We start from the raw sequence: 20,174 nt of genomic DNA, 5'->3' as shown, positions 1-20,174 counted from the left end.
TGACTGTGTACACCATGCTATGTTACACTTTTTCCCGAATGGCGATGGTGGATGTGTGAAATTAGATTTTTTTTTGGCTGATGCTATATAAGCTTGCTTTCTTGCATTATGAGCCTTTACTAATGCTAAACACAGCACTTTTTTTTGTGCTTTCTATGTCCACCCCCAAATTTCATCTTTCTACCATTAGTGATTTTCTACATACAGCCATGCTGAATTGACACCTTAATCTTGTATTTGTTACTCCTTTCACAAATTATAATAACCTAATTCAAGTTCAACTATGTCTAAGTTGCTAACTTAACAACAAAATGGGTTGCAATAAGATTCATTATTTATAATCATAACCAGTTACTACATTGAGTGATTACTGAATTATGACCACCCCTATGAAAACTGAATGCAACCCGTTGACCACGTGAGGTATGAGGGTGTGCGCAGTTAGTCGACCTACGTAGCATACATAAGGTGTCAGTGTTCAGTAGGTAGTAAAATTCCAAGTGTGATGAGTAAAAGGAAGGATTTATCAGACTTTGATAAAGAACAGATTGTGGTAGCTTGACGAGCTGGTGCCTTGATTTCCCAAGCGGCTGAACTGGTGGGGTGTTCAAGAGCTGCCACTGTTAAAGTGTACCAGGACTGGCGTGAAAATTTCATCCTCATTCATTTCACTTATGCCTTCCAGAGTCTTAAGCACCTCACTCATGTCTCTTCTAAGGTTCCTAGTTTCCAAGCCCTGCAACCCACATATTCGAAGTCTTTCCTCATATGGATGCCCTTTTGCCGATCTCACCAGGAAAGTTACCATCTTTGGATCCTTTCAAGAAGCACAATGTCTTTCTTTAGGTGCGGTCTCCATACTTCAACACAGTATTCCAAGTGTGGTCTAACATTTCCCTTATATAATGGGATTATGACATCCTTATCTCTACTAGCAATTCTCCGATAAATCATTGATAGGATACCATGCGCCTTCCTTGAAACCTGTCTACAATGCTCAGAGCACTTCATGCCTGACTGTATCGTAACACGCAAGTCCCTTTCCTCCATTACTGGCTTTAGTTCAACTCCACCAAATGTATAAATTATTTTGGGATTACTGTTCCCCAGGTGTAATACTTTACATTTTACTGGATTAAAGCATAGCTGCCATTTTTCTGACCATCCCTGAAGTCTATCTAGGTCACTCTGAAGAAGTTCTGCTTGGCGGCGATCATTAACTACTCTACCAATTTTTACATCATCTGCAAATTTAGACATCACACCATCTATCCTATCATCAGTCATTTATGAAAATCAAAAACAACAGTGGTCCTAATACTGATCCTTGGGAAATGCCACTTCTTACATCAACTCAATCTGAGGAATAACTATTTATCACAACCCACTGCCACCTGCCCTGAAGCCATCCTGCTATCTATCTAAGGATTTTCCCTGTGATTCCAACCTGTTCCAGCTTATAAAGTAACTGCTCACATAGGACTGAGTCAAATGCTTTGCTGAAATCCAAATAAACAATGTTGAAATTATTCCACAAGTCCAGCTCTCGAGTGACCCTGTCAAAATAGCTAACCACATTAGTTAAACATGATTTTTCTTTTACAAAACCATGCTGAGTATCCTTCAGAATTCCATTTCTATCTAAATGATCCTGAATTCCACCCTTGATCATTGTCTCCATGATTTTCCCTACTATTGAAGTTAGACTGACTGGTCAGTAATTTCCCACTTAACTCTTAGGCGCTTCCGTAGCCAGGTAGGAAGGAGCAGCAGTGCGTAGCACACGCTTCTTGATTAAACCGGGGTTCGAGCCCGTCACCACCAAATACGGAAAGGTCAGGGAATGACCACTGCATATTCACGGAGCAATATGGCCTTAGTTGCTAATGCTCCTAAAAACCAAACAACAACAACAACACTTAACTCTTAGAACCACCCTTATGTAATGGAGATACATTGCCACTTTTCCAACCCAACAAATCAATACTGAGTAGTGATGCTATGATAATTGGCATCAATGGTTCAATGCACTCACCGCCTCCCTTAAGATTATAGGGTATATGCCACCAACCCCAGGAGCCTTACTGACTTGTAGGCTTGCAAGTGTTTTCATTAAATAAATATGAAATTTCAACATCATTAATTACATTCTTTTCAACTTCACTCCCATAGTTTCCCATTGACATAAAGAGTTTTTCTTCTGTAAATATCAATGCAACGTAACTGCTGAGTTTGTCTGCAACTTCAGCTATGATATCTAATACTATCCCATGCTCGTTACATAAGGGTTCAATCTGGTTTGTCCCTCTCTTCTTTGCATTTATATATGTGATTAATTGGATTTATATATATTATTGTTGCATATTTATTGCATTTAACTAAATTCAGGGAAAAAAAAAAAACACAGAATCTACAAATAAAACAAAAACTGAATGATTTTGTGCCAGTAAATTATATGACAGAATGCATACTAATGAATCATGTCCTCAATCAGTGCCTGAATGAAAACATTACTAAATGGAACACCCAATATTTGATGAAGAAAGAAACAAGATTAAATGTAATTTTTTTTTGTCAAAAGTTTAACAGACATGCAAGCAGCATTAAATACCGGTTTTTCAACAGCCCTGATATTCAAGCCATAAATAATTATAAATCTGTTTAAATTTGCAATGAGCAGTAACCACGCCTTAGCATTTGGTAAACATTTTTGGATAGTGTAACTAGAACATTAAATGCTTAATTTCTATAAAAATAAAAAATAAAAATAAAAATAACTGTCAACCAGATATCAACTGGTCTACTCAAAACTTTTTGAAACAGTTTTAACTGTATATCACAAGAAGGAGTAAAATTACAAATTTATTAATTTAGTGTATATTAGAGGATCTAAAGTAACTTCCCAGGTTTGAGGCCTTATATCTATCAAAATACTTGATAAAGAGACGAAATTTCAAAATATTCATATAATGCTTGCAATATTACACTGCTGGACAAGATGACTTCCACAGCCATGGAAGCCATTCATCTTTCTACCATTAACAGTTTTCCACATGAAGCCAAATGAAGTGATACACTTTAATAACATAACCACACTGTAGTAGTAGTAGTGGCATGTGATGCAAGAAAGCAAGTGTATTTGCTCATGCAGCATCAGCCAAAAAAAAAAAAAAAAAAAAAAAATTTCCACACAAACATTCCCTCCAAATGTTTGTTCAGTTCCTCCTTAACTTCCTATCAACTCCCACAACGACAGATGGAAGTTTGTTCCAGCAATTAACCACCCGCTGGCTAAAGGCAAATTTCCGCACATTTATTTTACATCTGTCTTTCCTTAATTTGAATTTATGCCCCCTTCGGTTCGTAATCTGAACAAGCGGAAGAATCCCATCATAATTCAGCGTGCTCAACCCATTCAAGGCCTTATACACCTCAATCAGATCACCGCACAGGTGCCTAGTCTCCAGCCACTGCAATTTGTAGAACTTAAGCCTCTCTTGGTAAGAGGATCCCTTCATTCCCCTCACCAATCTTGTTGCCCTTCTCTGTACACACTTAAGCAAATCTACATCCTTCCTAAAATGATGTCTCCAGACCTGTATTTGCTATTCTTTTCACAAATTTTAATTAGCTAATGTTTAAGTTATCACAATTGCAATTTAACAACCACCATTTGGGTGACTTTTTATTAATGCCTGCAAAGAACAGAGAAATCATTTACCCACAATGACAATGAAAAACATTGTAGTGGGGAAGCATTGGTACATGTAGCTATACATTGCTGAAACTGCACTACAGTAATATCAGTGTGCACACGTTGCACGTGAAGACTGTAAAGTATAGAAACCCAATGGGTACTGCTAGTGTACATGCTGTTTCTTATCAACTGGTGGTGCATCTATTCAAGGTTATGGAGACCCTTCCTAACATCCTTGCCACAAAGACCTCGCAGATTCAAATTAATGATTAGGGCAACATCTCTTTTCTTTGCACTATGTCTTTCCACGTTGGAAGATGAGGAATGGCTAAACAGAATGACCCATCCTGTGGAAAAATGAAGCATACTTGGCTCCGATGGATGGCATGAACTGATCTGAACAATTACATCTTCAGTTTAACACTACTACTACTGTTTGATCAGTGAAAGTTCAGGAGTTCTATGTGGCAGTGGCTGATTCTATTACTGCATGGATATCACACACACACACACACACACACACACACACACACACACACACACACACACACACACACACACACACACACACACACACACACACACACACACACACACATAAATGGGTAGAAATTCCATGACTTCTTACTTGTAAATATTTTATTTCAATAATAAATTCCTATTTGCATAAGTATCTATTGATATTATTTTAGGAGTGGAAGTAGTTTTCAAATGCTTGGTACTGTCTGCCTTGTAGCATACAAGGCATACAGTACCAAGCATTTTGTATTTTTTGTCTAATTACACATTTGTCAAAATCATCTAAGAGAATCATTTTCTTATTTCCCCCCCATTTTCTGGACATTGAAACAATTCTTCTGACACAATTTCCTGAGCCACTATTCCTTCTTTCTTGATTAGTCTGCAGCTTCTTCAGAAATTACTGTGGCAAGACCTTATTCTTTCATATAGGATTTTACATTATTGTTCTTGAAATACTGCATAACATTTAGTACCACTTCCTCTGGTCTTGGACCTCTACCAATTTTACGCATGTTTCTTAAACACACTGAAATGATATTTTCACCTAAAAATGGCTAAGTAAAACATACATTACAGTAAAGCCCAGTTAATTCAATGTTAAAGGGACCAAAACATGGTCATTTTGACTTAAATGTTTGAAGTATCTGTACAAGTTTAGAACATATCAGCCTTAATTAATCAAAAGAAATTTGTCACTCTTATTAATACTATGCAGAATTTTAGAAATTCTCACTTAAGATATTAATAATCTTTTAGTTTCGTTGTGATAGATATTTCATTTATTCAGTGAGTAACTGAATAAATGAAATTTGAGTTAACAAGAATTTTAAAGCATTACAGAAGTTTTGATGGGAGATTGTTTGAATTTTAGATATCAAGGAATTTCACTGTTGAGAGCCTGCTGTGTTAAAATTAAACATTTAGCATACATTCACCTTAGGAAATTAATCTGTGTTCCTTTATGAGAATTTAATTTGTGTTACTGTGTTAAAATTGAAGAGTACCCCCTTATAACTACACTATAAAACTCAAACACAAATGATTGGATATGTACCTCTACAGTACTAGTTGCAATTAGGCTCACACTCAAACCATACTCTGATTCAAGTGTAAGTCTAATTCTTCAACCAATGTTTAATTTAGTATGCATTTACCTTAGGGAATTAAGTTTTGTTACTTTAAGAAAATTTAATTTCTTAAAATAGGTTGTTCCATGATGATATTTCTGAAAAATCTCAAAACAAGATTAAGTACTAATCGCATTTCCAGACATACTATGCTCAAGAATAAGCCTGATGCAACGAGTACTGTGGAAGCACATAACAAAGCATCTGCATTTATGAGGGTTTTTTTTTTTTTTTTTTTTTTTTTTTTTTTAGTAGCATTAGCAACTAAGGCCATATTGCTCCGGGATATGCGGTGGTCATTCCCTGACCTTTCTGCATCCTCGGTATTTGGTGGTGACGGGCTTGAACCCCAGTCTCAAGAAGCATGTGCTATGCACTGCTGCTCCTTCCCACCTGGCTACGGAGACGCCATTTACGAGTTTAATAGTGTGGTTGCAAGGAGGGTGCTCTTTAATTAATGTTGTAATATTTAGCTTTATTTTATTTCCATGTTGTTCAGCAAATTTGAAAATATACATCTCAATAAAATTTGCCTATATACCTTAGATATTAACACACTGCAAAATTACCGCATTTTTAAGCTCTGGTTTGTCACAGACCTTTCATCACTTTGTAAGTAATTTCAGCATTTGATTAAATTTACAAAGAACATCTATCCCAGCCACAAGTTATAATTTTTCACTTTGCTGTCTAAAAAAAAAACACATTTTTTTTTCAAGTAGGAGAAGTGTCTTATTTAATTATCTCAACATAACTAAAAATCATTACAGAAACTTACATAATATCATATGAATCAGGTGTTGTTCCAATAAAGTATCCCCCAGGACGAAGACATTCACTTGCATTTTGAATCAAACGCTTGGTCTGAGAAAGGCTTTCAAAGCAATAGTGAAAACTAAACTGGCAACTGACCAAGTCAAACTGTATATCAGGTTTGTGGTACAAGTCTTTTAATCTGGCCTATTGGGGAGGGAAACAAAATAATGTTTAGACAGATTATATTTTAATCACTTCTGAAGTTGGCATGTTTTTTTAGTTCTCTGTTACATTTGAAAAAGAATATTATTAATTCAAACAATTTTTACTATTGGAGTAATTTTTTAAAATCAAACCATAATTTTTGCAATGTGTACGCAAGTGTTCTTACTCATGATGTAAAAAGTAGTAGTTCACAACAGAATTAAAATCTTTTTAACATGAAAAGGAAAGTGATATTGCTATAATTTTGATACACTTAACAAGTCCAAATTTTCTTTCATTAGAAAAACAAAAAAAAAAAATTTAAATGACACATTACTCCATTTACATAGCCAAATGGTCAGAAGCGAGAGTGCAGTAACATCCACTCTTTGAGTGGATTGTGGTTCAAGCTCACATGACTGCTAAATATGATTAATGATTGTATTCTTATATTCATGATATATGGTAAACTCCTCTCACATGGTGGTCATACTGAAGTATAAACAAGAACATAATAGTGTTTACATCACACCCTGATTTATGTTCATGTTCTACTATTGCTTAATCACTACCATTGCATTAATTAATTAATTAATTATAGCAGACTTCCATCATTTCAGATTAGTATTCTCTGGTTTTTATAAATTGGTGATGCCAATTTACTGATTCTGTTAATGCATTCAGCAAGTTTTATTGTTTTTCTGGTAAAGTTATTCAGCACTCAAAATTTGGCACTTTCTGTAATTTGACTTAAAAAAAAGTGCATGCATAATAGAATTCTACTAAAAATATTCAAACACCATTATGTTCAGAAAATCATGATTTTAATGAAAAATTAAGTTCCAGGTTAAGTTGCAGTTCTGGCCCCAATGACAGTACCAACTCATTGTGAAACACTTTCAACTAATTCCTTGCAGCAGGAATTAGTTGATTTAGTTTTCAGCTGTTGAATGCACATACTGGTTACACCCTGACATAGCATTTCAGTTTGCTCCAGAGGTGTTCATTTGGATTCAGGTCTGGCCTACAGGCTGGCCAGCAAGTTTTTATTTTGCTTAACTCTTTCAAGGGTAAGTTTTCCAAATATGCATGGGCTCAGGGCAGTGAAAATGAAATGGAATTTGAAAACTTTGTATGTAAGTGTTTTAAATATTAATAATTGTTTTTAATATGAGTGAATTGTCCAACATTAGAGTAAAATTACTGTTAAAATCAACTCAGAATTTTAAAAAAATCATAAAGAAACACCACGTATTTTTTTTTTAAACAAGGATTTTATGCTGTTTGTTGTACAGAATGGAGCATTATTATGCTAGAACACAGAGGGCCCATCTCTGTAGGACTGCAAGAGTGTGGGTACCATGGAACTGGCTAATATGAAGTCAATTAAAACTTTATTTCTAATAATGAAGACATCCTAAAAAAAGGCGATGTTCCATACGATTGGAAATATACTAATATCTCTTCCATATACAATTAAGAATGATCCAGGCAACTACAGGCTTATTAGTCTAACTTCAGTGGCATTATATAAGATCATGCAATTTATGATTAGGAATTGCAGTGCAGAATCATCTTAAGAGTAATAATATTATAACAGTCAAATAGTTTGGTTAAGGAAAGCTGTTGTCTGACCAATGTGGTAAACTATTAAGAGGTAGTCACAAAGGGAATAAAAGCAAAAAATAATTTTGTTATAATTTACTAAGATTTCAAAAAGGCTTCTGGCACAGTCCTACATGAATTGAATTGCCCATGTCCTACATGAATTGCTCAAGTACAATTTAGAAGAATGTGGTATATATGGGCAATGCTGTAACTGTACCAGTGTTATGGGATAATTGCCACAGGGTTCTGTGAGGCCTTTGTTTCTAATTTTTATTAATACTGATGGTACTATTATAAGGTTTCATGCCAAAATCTGCAAATGATAACAGTGATAATCAGATGTTACTACAACATTTAGATAAATTATACTGCTCATTTCTTCCTCCTCGTATCTGTGTTTGTCTGAGTTTTAAGATTTGGTGCATATGAGAATTAACTTGCATGCAGTTGTTTCAATCACTACTTAATTTTATGGCCAAGATTGGGTCTCCCAAAATTTCACAGGTAAAAGACTGTCTTTTAGTCATACTGCATCCTTAATTAAATAAATTATCAACAAAATTATACATAAAAATTCATAAATATGGCAAAGAATTATCTTTTAGGTAACAGATGTGGGGGCCACTGTAGTATTATTATTAGATTTCATGAAGCAATTTACATAAAAATTTATTAAAATTTCATATACCTTCCAACCTTTTCCAAGCTTAAGCATTGTCCTCAGTCAGTTTTATAGGAATTCGTTTACAATTACAGCAGTGCAGCTACAATATCAAGTATTCAGTCAACACCGAAATATAGATGTTTAACCTTTTTCTGTAGTATCAATTTTCCAAATGTCGTTGTCTTCACTTTAAGAGACAGGTTTAACATTTTCCTTTGGAGACTTTACAAAAATTCAAAACATATAGATCACTTACTCTATTAACATGATAAAGGCAGTTTTATAATAAACAACATTTTTTTTTTAAATTTAATTTTTTAATACTTCTCGATTAATTTTTAATCGAGAAGTATTAGAACCTATAGTACTTAGTACCGTGCTTGGGTTGGAGGTTGAGAATACGAAAGAAGATATTTGTTGATATTAGACTTAAATTTTTGTAGACTGTAATTTTCAGGAAATATGTATCAAGGAAGGTTGTTCCAGAAAACGGCAGTTGAATGAATAAACGAGGAAGATGAAAAGTTGATTCTGTGAGTTTGAAGTTGGACAGTAAATGGATGTTGGCGGCATGTGTTCAGACTGTTTTGTAAGAGAAAGCGGGAATTATAGAAGCCAATTCAGAAGCACAGTGTCCATGGAAGTATCTATAGAAAAGGCATGCAGCAGAAACCGAAAGTCTATGAGACAAAGAGTGGAGAGACTCTGTATCAGACGAGTCATCAATTAAATTAACTTCCTTGTTTTGAATCAAATCTAGAAGCCTGAGAGATGTTTTGGGGGCACCGCCCTAGATGTGGGAACAATAGGGCGGATTTGCGATTTGTAGAGAGTGAACAACTGTTCGGAAGAAAAGTAACACTGAGAGTGGAAGAGAAAAACCAAGTTTTTTAGATGCAGAGGAAGCAATATTTGTAATACACTTGTGCCAAGAGAGATTAGAAGTCAGGGTAATCCCCAAAAGAGACATATCATTTTGCCTAGAAATCAGTGTCACCAAAGCTAAGCATAGGAGCCAAGAATCCTTTTTGTGACAAAAAAGACAAGATTGAGTTTTAGAAGGATTGAAATAAACTAAGTTGTCTTTGCCCCACTGGAGAATTACCTGGAGATCAGCATGTAGGAATTGGTAGCGGATATTCGAGAAGCTGAAACTGATTGAGCAGCGCAAGGTTTTTCAAAATGCAAAGTGGAATGCAATGTGCTATCATCAGCAAAACTATGGATAGAATTTCCATTCAATGGAAAAGGTCATTAATATACAAGAGTGCAAGAGTGGGGTAAAGAACTGAACCTTGGGGGACACCAGCATTAGTGGAGAAGTTAGAAGACAGAAAGCCATCTACCATCAGCCTCAGTGAGCGATCAGAGAGAAAACTGGATAACCAATTACTAAAAACAGTTGGCGAACCATAAGATGGAAGCTTGTTTAGAAGACCTTTATGCCAAACACGATCGAAAGCCTTTGAGATGTCAAGAGCAACTGCTTATGCTTCACCAAACTTTTCCATTGAATTTGTCCATAAATGGGTAACATAAGCCAGAATATCACCAGTGGATCAACACTGATGGAATCCATACTGGCGACCGTTGATAAGACGGAAGGTTTCTAGGTAGTAAAGAGTTGGCGGTTAATTGATTTCTCCATTACTTTAGAAAGAGTAGAAGTAATTGCAATGGGACGATAATTGGATGGGAGGGACTAGTCACCCTTTTTAGGAACTGGCTGGATATGAGCATATTTCCAAGCAGAAGGAAAAATGCCTTTGGAATAAAAAGTGAAAAAAGGTGGAAAAGAACAGGAGTAAGTTCAGGAGTACAGGTTTTGGGAACAAGTGGAGAAATACCATCAGGACCTGGAGCTTTTTTAGCATCGAGATTTGTCAAAATTCTTCTGACATTCTTTTGACGGCAGACCACAGGAGGCATTGAATGGAGCGTGTTGGGAATGGTGGGAGGTGTTTTACCAAGATCATTAATACATGAGTTGGAAGAAAAATGGGATGCTGGCAGGTCAGCTTTATTCTTGGCTGAAGTGACAACAGAACCATCTGTTTTTGACAGAGGTGGGAGCAGAGATGGGCAAGAGTTGCGGCCAATAGCTTTGGCAAGAGACCAGAATGCTCAGCTACAATTAGGGCAAGTTTTCTACTCTTGGACTGTTCAAAATCTAGTTTGGACTGATTAATGACTGCTTTACAATTGTTGAGCTTTGGTGTAGGTAGAAAATGAAACTGAAGAATTGGAAACAAGCCAATTACGATATGCAACATTCTTCTCTTGAACAGCCTTAGCACATTTATTGGAAAACTAAGGTTTAGATAAAGGACGAGATTTTAAAGTGGAGTGTGGAATAAAGGATTCCATTCCTACAAGAATAATTTCACTGACACGAACTGAGCAAAAGGTGACATCAGAAGTTTTGAAACAGTAATCCGAACAAGGAAAAGAAATCTCGCAGGTCATCCCATTATGCATTCTTGTAATGCCAAACAATACGAGGTTAGGAACAGCCATGAGATAAAGGCTCCACTGGAGAAGAGACAATCACCAAGTTGTGATCTGAGGTACCTAAAGGCCCACTCACTTCGACCGTGTGCTTAGAAGGGTTGATTGTGCGAAAAAGATCAAGCATGTTGGCTGTATGGTTAGGATTGTCGGATATTCTAGCAGGTAAATGAACAACTGCAAAATCTTCAGCATCTCAACCAGTTGGCTCGGCATGACTAGAAAATGGAAGCGAGCTGGAGTTGTGAACATTAAAATCACCAAGGAAAATTACCTCCCTGTTAGGAAAGTTGGACTGGAGAAAGTCAAGTTGCAAAGAGAAGAAGTCAAAGAGCTCCATGTGATTAGTGAAATTGGGAGAACAGTAGAGACAACAAATGAATTTGACATAATGAGGTAGAGAGATTTTAAGCCAGAGAAGATTGAAAACTTGAGATTAATAATTACCAAGTCTCTGATAGAGAATATCGGAATGGACATATGCACAAGTACCACATTTGAGGCGAAAGGAATCATACAGCGAATAATTTGGGAACTGAGATAAGCAGTAGTTGAATCAACCAATAACTGAGATTCTGTCAGAAAAAGTACATGGGGTTTGGGAGACTGCAAGTGGAAATGGATATTGTTGAGATTAGAATTGAGACCAATGAATTAGGAAGTGTTTGGGAGGTTTAGATCTTTTCGCAGATAAGCTTACTCTATTAGTTTGACAATTCATGGTGTATTCAATAGTAAGAAAAAGTGGGGGGACATGCTGTATGAAGTAATGAAATTTTTGGATATGGCGTACACATGGTAAGAATATACCCAGATCCTTGACATAACGTGGCCTCGACAATGCCCCCAGCATGCACACTACTCGGACTCCCTCCAGTCACTATCTGGCAGAGTAGAGGTAGCAAGATTATACACTAGCTGTTCCAGAAGCCTCCTAAAGAGTTACCAATAGGTTCGGTCCGGTGTACTAACTAGCGGCCGGCCTGCGAACACCGTTTTAGAGCCGTACCCTCAAAATGTAAGGAAGATTGGATCTCGTCATGATGTTCATCATAACCTCAAAAGTAATCAGTCATACTGCATGATGGAAGAGATGGGGAAGGGTTGGGTGGAACTTAGCTCTGGAGACTAAACATGGGTTCCACCACTCCAAGCTTCCAATAAGCAAAGTGGTGGTATTGCACCAGTTGATGAGAGTCATCTATAATACGTATGTCGCATATTATGAAATTTATTCATTATGTACATGTACCTTGCCTTATGATATACTGGTGACTGTAATCCAAAGAATAGACAACAGATGTAACCTTTTATTTTGACAAATCAGAACTTCTATAGATAAAACTAATTTAACTGAGAAAAATTTAAGTTTTAGCACAAAAAATTAATATATAAATGCAAAACATTTTTTCAAAATTATTTCAAAAAATTAAAATTATTAAAAAATTATTTCGAATTATCTTTTAAGTTTACCACACTGACATTATATACATCATTCCAAATACCTGACATCTTGATAATTTTCTGAATATCTGCAATTTCATCACATAGAGCAGCACTGAGAACATGCAGTGGCACATTCAAACTTAATCACATACTATTCAACAGACATAGGATGCCGAGCAGTCTAGCCAGGTGGGTAAAATGCCTGCCTGGCAACCCAAAGGTCACGGGTTCGAATCCCGCCTCGGGCTAGGATCAGAGTAAAATGCAAAAACTTTGGGAGGTGCATTATGGCCACAGAAGCCGATGCGCCAACAACTAACAAAAAAAAACCCCACAGACATAGGCCATTATTCAACAGTGTCTGAACCACACTGGTTGAAATGCAGTGGTTTGACCACATTTATAATTAACATTGAATGAAATGAGAGCAATTCTATTAAGTATATTTTTAAGCCTGGTTGCACACCTTTGGCCAAAATGCAGTGTGGTTGGAATGCAATTATAATTAAACACCCACCAGGACTGCACCAAGTCATCAGTGTTTTGATTGTTGTCATGTCATGTCTTTGGAGATCCTGGCCATCTCGTTGTTGTTGTTTGGTTTTTAGGAGCATTAGCAACTAAGGCCATATTGCTCTGGGGATATGCAGTGGTCCTTCTCTGACCTTTCTGCATCCTCCGTATTTGGTGGTCACGGGCTCGAACCCCGGTCTAATCAAGAAGCGTGTGCTACGCACTGCTGCTCCTGCCCACCTGGCTATGGAGGCTGGTCATCTCTACTGCCAATGGAAATCTAACTGGACTGGTTCAAATTCTGATAGTCATGCTCCACTAGTGAAGTACAAAATGCTAATGGAATAACAGCCTTACAATAAGAAAAGCATAGCACGATTACCATAGTGGTAAACTTTTTTCAAACATAGGGAAATTCTTATATTTAAAAACAAGGATATGATTTATGTTTTATTAGGATATACAACTAAACAATTAAGTAAATTTTTACATTTTCTTTAGTTTAACACATTCCCTGCTTTCTGAATGCAAATATGTGGCTTCGGATTTTAATCCACTTGGAGGGGAAACTACCCTACTTTTAGAAAATTTTCTTCCACCTTGACAGAACAAACACCAGATATTTTTGTCAAGCAATCATCACCAGAAGCTGATCAATTCAGCCATAGTGAGAAGAAAGCCCAAAAATATTTCTGCCCTTTCCAATACAGATTGACTCAATCCCGGGTCAAAATCGTTGTCAGAAAAGACAGCAGAAAAGTGTTAAATTCACTATAGAGTATTTAAATAAACCCTTGATTTAACAAATTTTGGAAATAATGGACAGTGAACCAGATTTTTCATTCCACATGGACCAAGTAACATAACTACCTCAATCTAATGATATTTACTATCAGTTAAAAATATTTTAAGTGATGGTAAATATCATTAGACTGAGGCACTCTAGGATTTTCCTCACCATTGACATCTATTAGCGTGCCAGACATCAGTACTAGGTAGCCTCACGAGAGTCACCTGAACTCTGAATAAGTCTTTATCCAGCGTTCTTATAGCTTTCATGCAACCAAATTTTGAGCTCTTCTATTCCATATATTAACCAATAAAATACAATATTACAACACTTAATATATTTTTATTGTACAGCACTTTTTTCATAATATTCTAGTAACTTTCGAGCTTAACAGAGAATCAGATTTAGCATGACAGGCCTCATTCCTATATATACTATTAGATTGAGGTTTTACTATACAAACATCAATATAAATTTTTCACTCAATACAGTTTGACAAGCTTACAGAAATTTTATAATCATAATTAAAAAAATAAATAAATAATAAGTCAATTACTTGAAATATACCAGCTGCTGAAATTGAATATTTCTACAATACAACTGGGTCAATAACTGGCAATTAAACATTAATGCTAGTAATGCATAGTTCTACACCTGAGTCACAGTAATCCCAAATTACATTAATAGCCGAGTATTAGTAATAAAATGAGAGAAATTTACCTCTATGTTGTCTTCAGAATGTTTCCGAACACCACTTTTAATTTTAAAATGAATATAAAACTAGTTTAAATGAATTCTTCCACCCAAAGAAACATTAATGATCCCATGCATCCAGAATCGAGGTAATGGAGCTCCAACCTGACCCCAAACCACTAACAAATAACTATGAGTGAAAGGAGACATTTTTTCAATTTATAAAACCGAAAACATTTTTTCTGAATGCACATTTTTTAGTGAAACAGTTTCAAAAATGATATAAAAAGTTAAAATGTTCTTAACTTCCTAGAATTTAAAATTTACTTTCCTTCCTTAAGCTGACAAGGCTTTTTGACACTAGTCATGATCACAGGATAGAAATGCAAAATGTGTGCGTAATGAAATTTATAGCAAAGAGATTAGTTGTTCTTATGGAGCATGCATATAAAAGACCACAAATCAGAGATAGGAGAGGGGCAATGGACATTAATAGAGTTTTGGTGCTGTTTAATTTCAAGGGTCTCTGCAATTAGTAACTTTGTATAATTGTGCTGGATGTTAAGTGCTTTAGCTTCATTGAATAAAAAGGTGTGACCTTCATTAAGCATGAAAAGATAATTCCGAAGCAGAATGGGAAAGCATGGACAGATGCCGAGTGTTGCTTAACCCTCAAATCGAGCTCAAGCATATAACACGTTGAGCTTTGGTAAGACGAATCGAAATCTTTGCAAGATATGTTGTAAACCAAATCATTCATTTGAAATGCAAAGGTGGATTGAACTGAGAAATTGTTTAGGACCGTATGAAATTTTCTCGTGGGCCTGGCTACAATTTTGAATTCTGTATCTTTAAAAAGTCTGTTTAATTGTTTGTACTATTGTTCAATATATGGAAAGGAAATAAAATATTTTTTGGTGTTACTCTTATTGGTGGGTCTGATTTTTGGTAACCTATTTTCTGCCTGTGTTCTGATGTGATTTTTGTAGTCAGAGGATAACCTCTATTTAGAAATCGATTAGTTAATATCAGTATCTCGGAATTTAAAGCCAACTCAGGTGTGGAATATTTGAAAGCATTAGGAAACTGGTTTAATATGATACACCTTAAAAGGATGACAGCTGTTATAATGTAGGAACATCCTGGTATTTGTGGGGTTCCGGTATATGCTAAACCGAACCTTATCCATATATTGAGTGAGTGTAGAGTTTAAAAAATTTAACAATTTTATTTCATTGCCTTCTTTTTCTAAAGTGAAATTCAGTCTAGGATGAATGTTACTGAAGATGTGTAAGATGTCTTGGATGATATGAACATCAGTAATGCAAAGGACATTATCAAGATATCTCCCATAGTATCTAATAAGCACAGAAAAAGTACTAAATGTATATGTTCAATCGTGGACAGATAAATCTCTGACAATTAACCATTCAGGTTCAAGTCCACGGGCAAATCAAAAATTTGTTTGTAAACTTTATCCTTAAAAGTGATGTAATTTGCTTCAATTATAAGTTTAATTAAATCAAAAATCTCTTTAATAGAAAGTTTGGTACAATTAATTGGGATGGAGTTTTTTCTCAACATTTACATTAGTGCATAAAGAAGGAGTTTGTTTATGCATGGGTGATGCACACACAATTTCTACTACCAAGGCAGTTTTTAATGCATCGTTTCAATTATATCTCATATTGTGAATGCCTTCACAACGAGTTGCCACAGTATTTCACCACCTCAAATAAGTAACACTTCACCTATGGAGAAGACTAATGTTACTTATTCTCGGCAGATATCACCACTCAGATGGCACTGTTTCGAAGCTTATTGGCTTCTCATCGGTGGGTGGGCAGGTACCCTGTTGTTGCAATAGGGACAACCCAGTTATGAAGTATAACTCCATGATATGAGAGATGTTCGATGGTGTGAGTGGTATCTGCTGAGAATAAGTAACATTAGTCTTCTCCATAGGTGAAGTGTTACTTATTCAAGGTAATGCAATACAATGGCAACTCGTTGTGAAGGTATTCACAATATGAGATATAACTAAAACTTATCATTTTCATTAAGTTTACAGTCCTCCAGGTTATTGAATAGCGTATCATTGTTCTTTATACCAAATTTTATGGTTTGTCAAAATGTTTAATAATATTGTATAAGTACATGGCTAACATTGAGAATGCTGAGTTCTTGTATGATACGATAGGACGAATAGGAAACCCTGTCTTATGTAGCTTGACCTGGCCAAAAAGTGTAGGAATATTGAAAGTCCTAGCCTTTACCTCTTTCAACTGAGACATGATAATGTAGTCATTTTTTAGGAATATAGTTAGTGTCTTATTATATCAGTTAACCAAATTTGAAAATAAATCCAGATTTACTTCAAAGTAGGTGGAGGTATCTGATATAACAAAGTTTAATTTGTTAATATAATCTTGATCATCAAGTATTAAGTTTTAATTTTAGAAGCAGTGGAATTTTAATGTTATTCACCACCTGGTTTATGTGATGAATAATTAAGTCTTTCTGGGGAATATTCTGAAGACCAAATTCAGTATCTACCACAAGTTGTTTCTTGGATAGATTGCAAGGCAGTAAATTATAATCCTTTGGACAAATGCGAGATTTGACCTTTTGATAAATTATACAAAGAGAGATAGGTGTTTGTTTGTTTGTTTGTTATTTGGTTTTTAGGAGCATTAGCAACTAAGGCCATATTGCTCCGGGATATGCGGTGGTCATTCCCTGACCTTTCCGCATCCACCGTATTTGGTGGTGATGGGCTCGAACCCCGGTCTAGAGAGATTGATGACTTGTTGGTGTTAGACATGTCGGGTGGAGGGTGTTTCTGGGTAATTGTTATGAACGTTGCCAAACTTTCACAATAATGTATTCAATTTATTTATATGTCAACTTCACACTGTAGATTTATCAAGGTCTTTAATGCAGATCAATCGGTAGGGTTGAGATATTTTTCAATTTATTGTGAATTTTTTTAACTTGGAATTATCCTTGGATATTTAACTATTTAACTTGGATATCCTTGCTTGATCAAAAAATGAGATTTTAAGGCAAGGCTAACAATATTACAAGAAGTAGTAAAAGCAAGTTTCTTTAAACCCAATATTTTGTGATTAAAATTGATCTTAGAAAATTTTGGAATAATATTTTGACGAAGTCAGTATTTTGAGAACGTAATATGATTCTTGGCCAAGTATCTTAGCTTTAGTTTAATGTAATTCTGCACCATGATGTACAAAAATTCTCTCATGATTATGTTGAAAAGATATAACAGGAGAGGGAGAGAAGCTAGGAAACTGTCAAAAGAAATGTGATGTATGTATTGAATATAATAAGTAACAGACAGAGCTACAGGGCTCAATAAGTTCTACGTTGTATGTCAATTAGTAATAAAATGAGAGAAATTTACTTCTATGTTGTCTGCATAATGCTTCCAAACACCACTCTTCAATTTCCACTTCAGAATATAGGAACTCCCCAACTTACATAAGGGTTGCGTTCCGCGGAACGCTACGCAAGTCGGAATTTCCCCCATGCTTGTGCAGCACTCGCTGAATTGATTGAATCAAAAAAGAAATGTTCGACAAACATGTAAGTAAATGGAATTATTTATTGTATTTATTCAATTTTTTAATTTCGTGTGCAGGAAAAATTACAAAAGCGTGCAATATAAAAAATTTAAAAATGATAAAATTACAAAAAAAAAAGGAGATGGGGATAATGTCAATAAGTTTTACCTCTCGAGCATCATTGCCAGAATCGACGTCTCCGGCTGATAAGTACGCTGCTGCGGATGTTAAGGGTGGAAATTTAGAAGGGGTTGGCCGCTCAACCTTACAAAAGAACATATTATTGGATGACTGGACTGTGGCGTTTTTCTTTTCATCGTAGATTTCTTTCTAGTAAGCAAGCATGTCATTCACACCTCTGTTAACTTTTAAGAATCGTTCACTGTCGGGATTCATCTTCTCACACCTCACCATTATCGATGCAATTTCACAAAATGCCATTGCCATCTCTCTCTCTCTCTGGTGATGAAGTGTCTCGGTTCCTCATTTAGTTCATCTTGAGCTTCGTCAGCATTTTCTTCTTTCACTATCGCTGCCTGCAAGTCAGTAAGTTCTTCATTAGATAATTCCTTCTCTTCTTCCTCTAACTCCTCCACGTCTTTTGGCAAAACCTCCAACTGAAGTAGCTCTGCAAACTTTACAATCTTATCTGTAACCTCTTCATATGATTCGTCTTTTTCAAATCCTTCGAAGCCTTTTATGCGTCGAGGGCATATTTTCTTCCATGCACCATTTAAACAACTTTTAGTAATTTATGCCCAGGCCTTATTAATGTTTAAGATGGGGTGGTAAATTTTGTAACATTTCCAAAAGTCTAACGTAAAATTTTTCTCATCGTCTACTGCAGGCAATGCCTGAGCAAATGCTGTACTAAATAGTATGCTTTTAAATTCGAAATAACATCCTGCTTCATATGTTGGATGAGTGAAGTCGTGTTTGGCAGTAGAAATATGACTCTTACATTCGAATTGAAATCATCTAGATGCGTAGGATGTCCAGGATCATTATCTAATAGAAGCAAAATCTTGAAAGGAATGTCGTTGTCTTTACAATATTTTTCAACCTCGGGATAAAGCAGCATTAAAACCAATCCTCAAAGAGAGATACTGTTATTCATGCTCTCTGGTTCAATCGGAAATGCACGCATAGGGTGGCTTTATTGATGCCCTTAAATGAATGAGGATTTCCAGATTGGTACACAAGCAGTGGTTTTAATCTGTAATCTCCCGCTACATTAGCCCCAAGCAAGGGCATGGCCATATCTTTTGATTCCTTGAAACCTGACATTGTATTTTCCTCTTTGGCAATCGTGCATTTTTTTCCAATACAGAGCAATCACGTCAACGTTAAAAATTTGCTGCATTGAATAGCGCCTTCATCAATAATTTTTTCCAACACATCACAAAATTTCTCTGCAGCTGCAGAATAGGCACTGGCAACTTCACCGCATACTTTAACGTTGTGGAAACCAGCATGATGCTTGAACCTATTAAACCACCTGTTGCTTGCCACGAACTTGGATTGGGGTTTGCCCTACTTATTTTTAATATCTTTATCAATACTTGTTGCTTTTGCTTGAACGGTCATTAGACTCAGGGGCACTCGCTTCTGAATCTGATTTTCCATCCATATTATTAACATCTGTTCCACCTTCGATATAGTACCCGAATGCTGTTGATCTTAAGTGCTTTGATCCTTTAACAGTGTGCGTATAGTGCACTATCCTTTAAAATAGTATTTACTGTTGAAGCAGCGAGACCCAATTCTCTTGCAATAGATGACAAACTTTGTCCTTCTTTCTAATTAATCATCTTCATTTCAAAATCAATTTTGTTTCGTTTCGTGGCACTACCACCACTTGCACTTTTCACTGGTTGCTTTCCCTTCATCATTGTAACACATAAATAGGAAGTTTCTAAAAATTTGTTTTTTATATGACTGAAGATTTCAAGGAAGGGGGAACACATTTCACCATAATAGTATAAAAACCCAAACAATTGCAGTTATCGGTATTATCGCAAATGCAATAAGATCGATACTACCCGTTTATAATTAGATGCAC

General features: G+C 35.8%; 1 protein-coding gene across 2 annotated transcripts in view; it reads right to left on the bottom strand.

Moving 5' to 3' along the window:
• Rnmt (RNA guanine-7 methyltransferase) overlaps nucleotides 1–20,174 on the bottom strand; it is a 145,752-nt gene that overhangs the window by 35,358 nt on the left and 90,220 nt on the right. For both annotated transcript variants that reach the window (XM_090377609.1, XM_090377610.1), the window contains exon 6: nucleotides 6,125–6,306. In XM_090377609.1, coding sequence (XP_090233735.1) covers nucleotides 6,125–6,306 — 182 coding nt within the window. The remainder of the gene's footprint in view (nucleotides 1–6,124; nucleotides 6,307–20,174) is intronic.

The sequence above is a fragment of the Mastigoproctus giganteus genome, chromosome 7 (genome assembly GCF_048544385.1).
Source record: "Mastigoproctus giganteus isolate SK-2022 chromosome 7, ASM4854438v1, whole genome shotgun sequence".
Lineage (NCBI taxonomy): Eukaryota > Metazoa > Arthropoda > Arachnida > Uropygi > Thelyphonidae > Mastigoproctus > Mastigoproctus giganteus.
The sequence above is the reverse complement of the archived record's forward strand: the minus strand, read 5'-3'. Positions and strand labels throughout refer to the sequence as shown.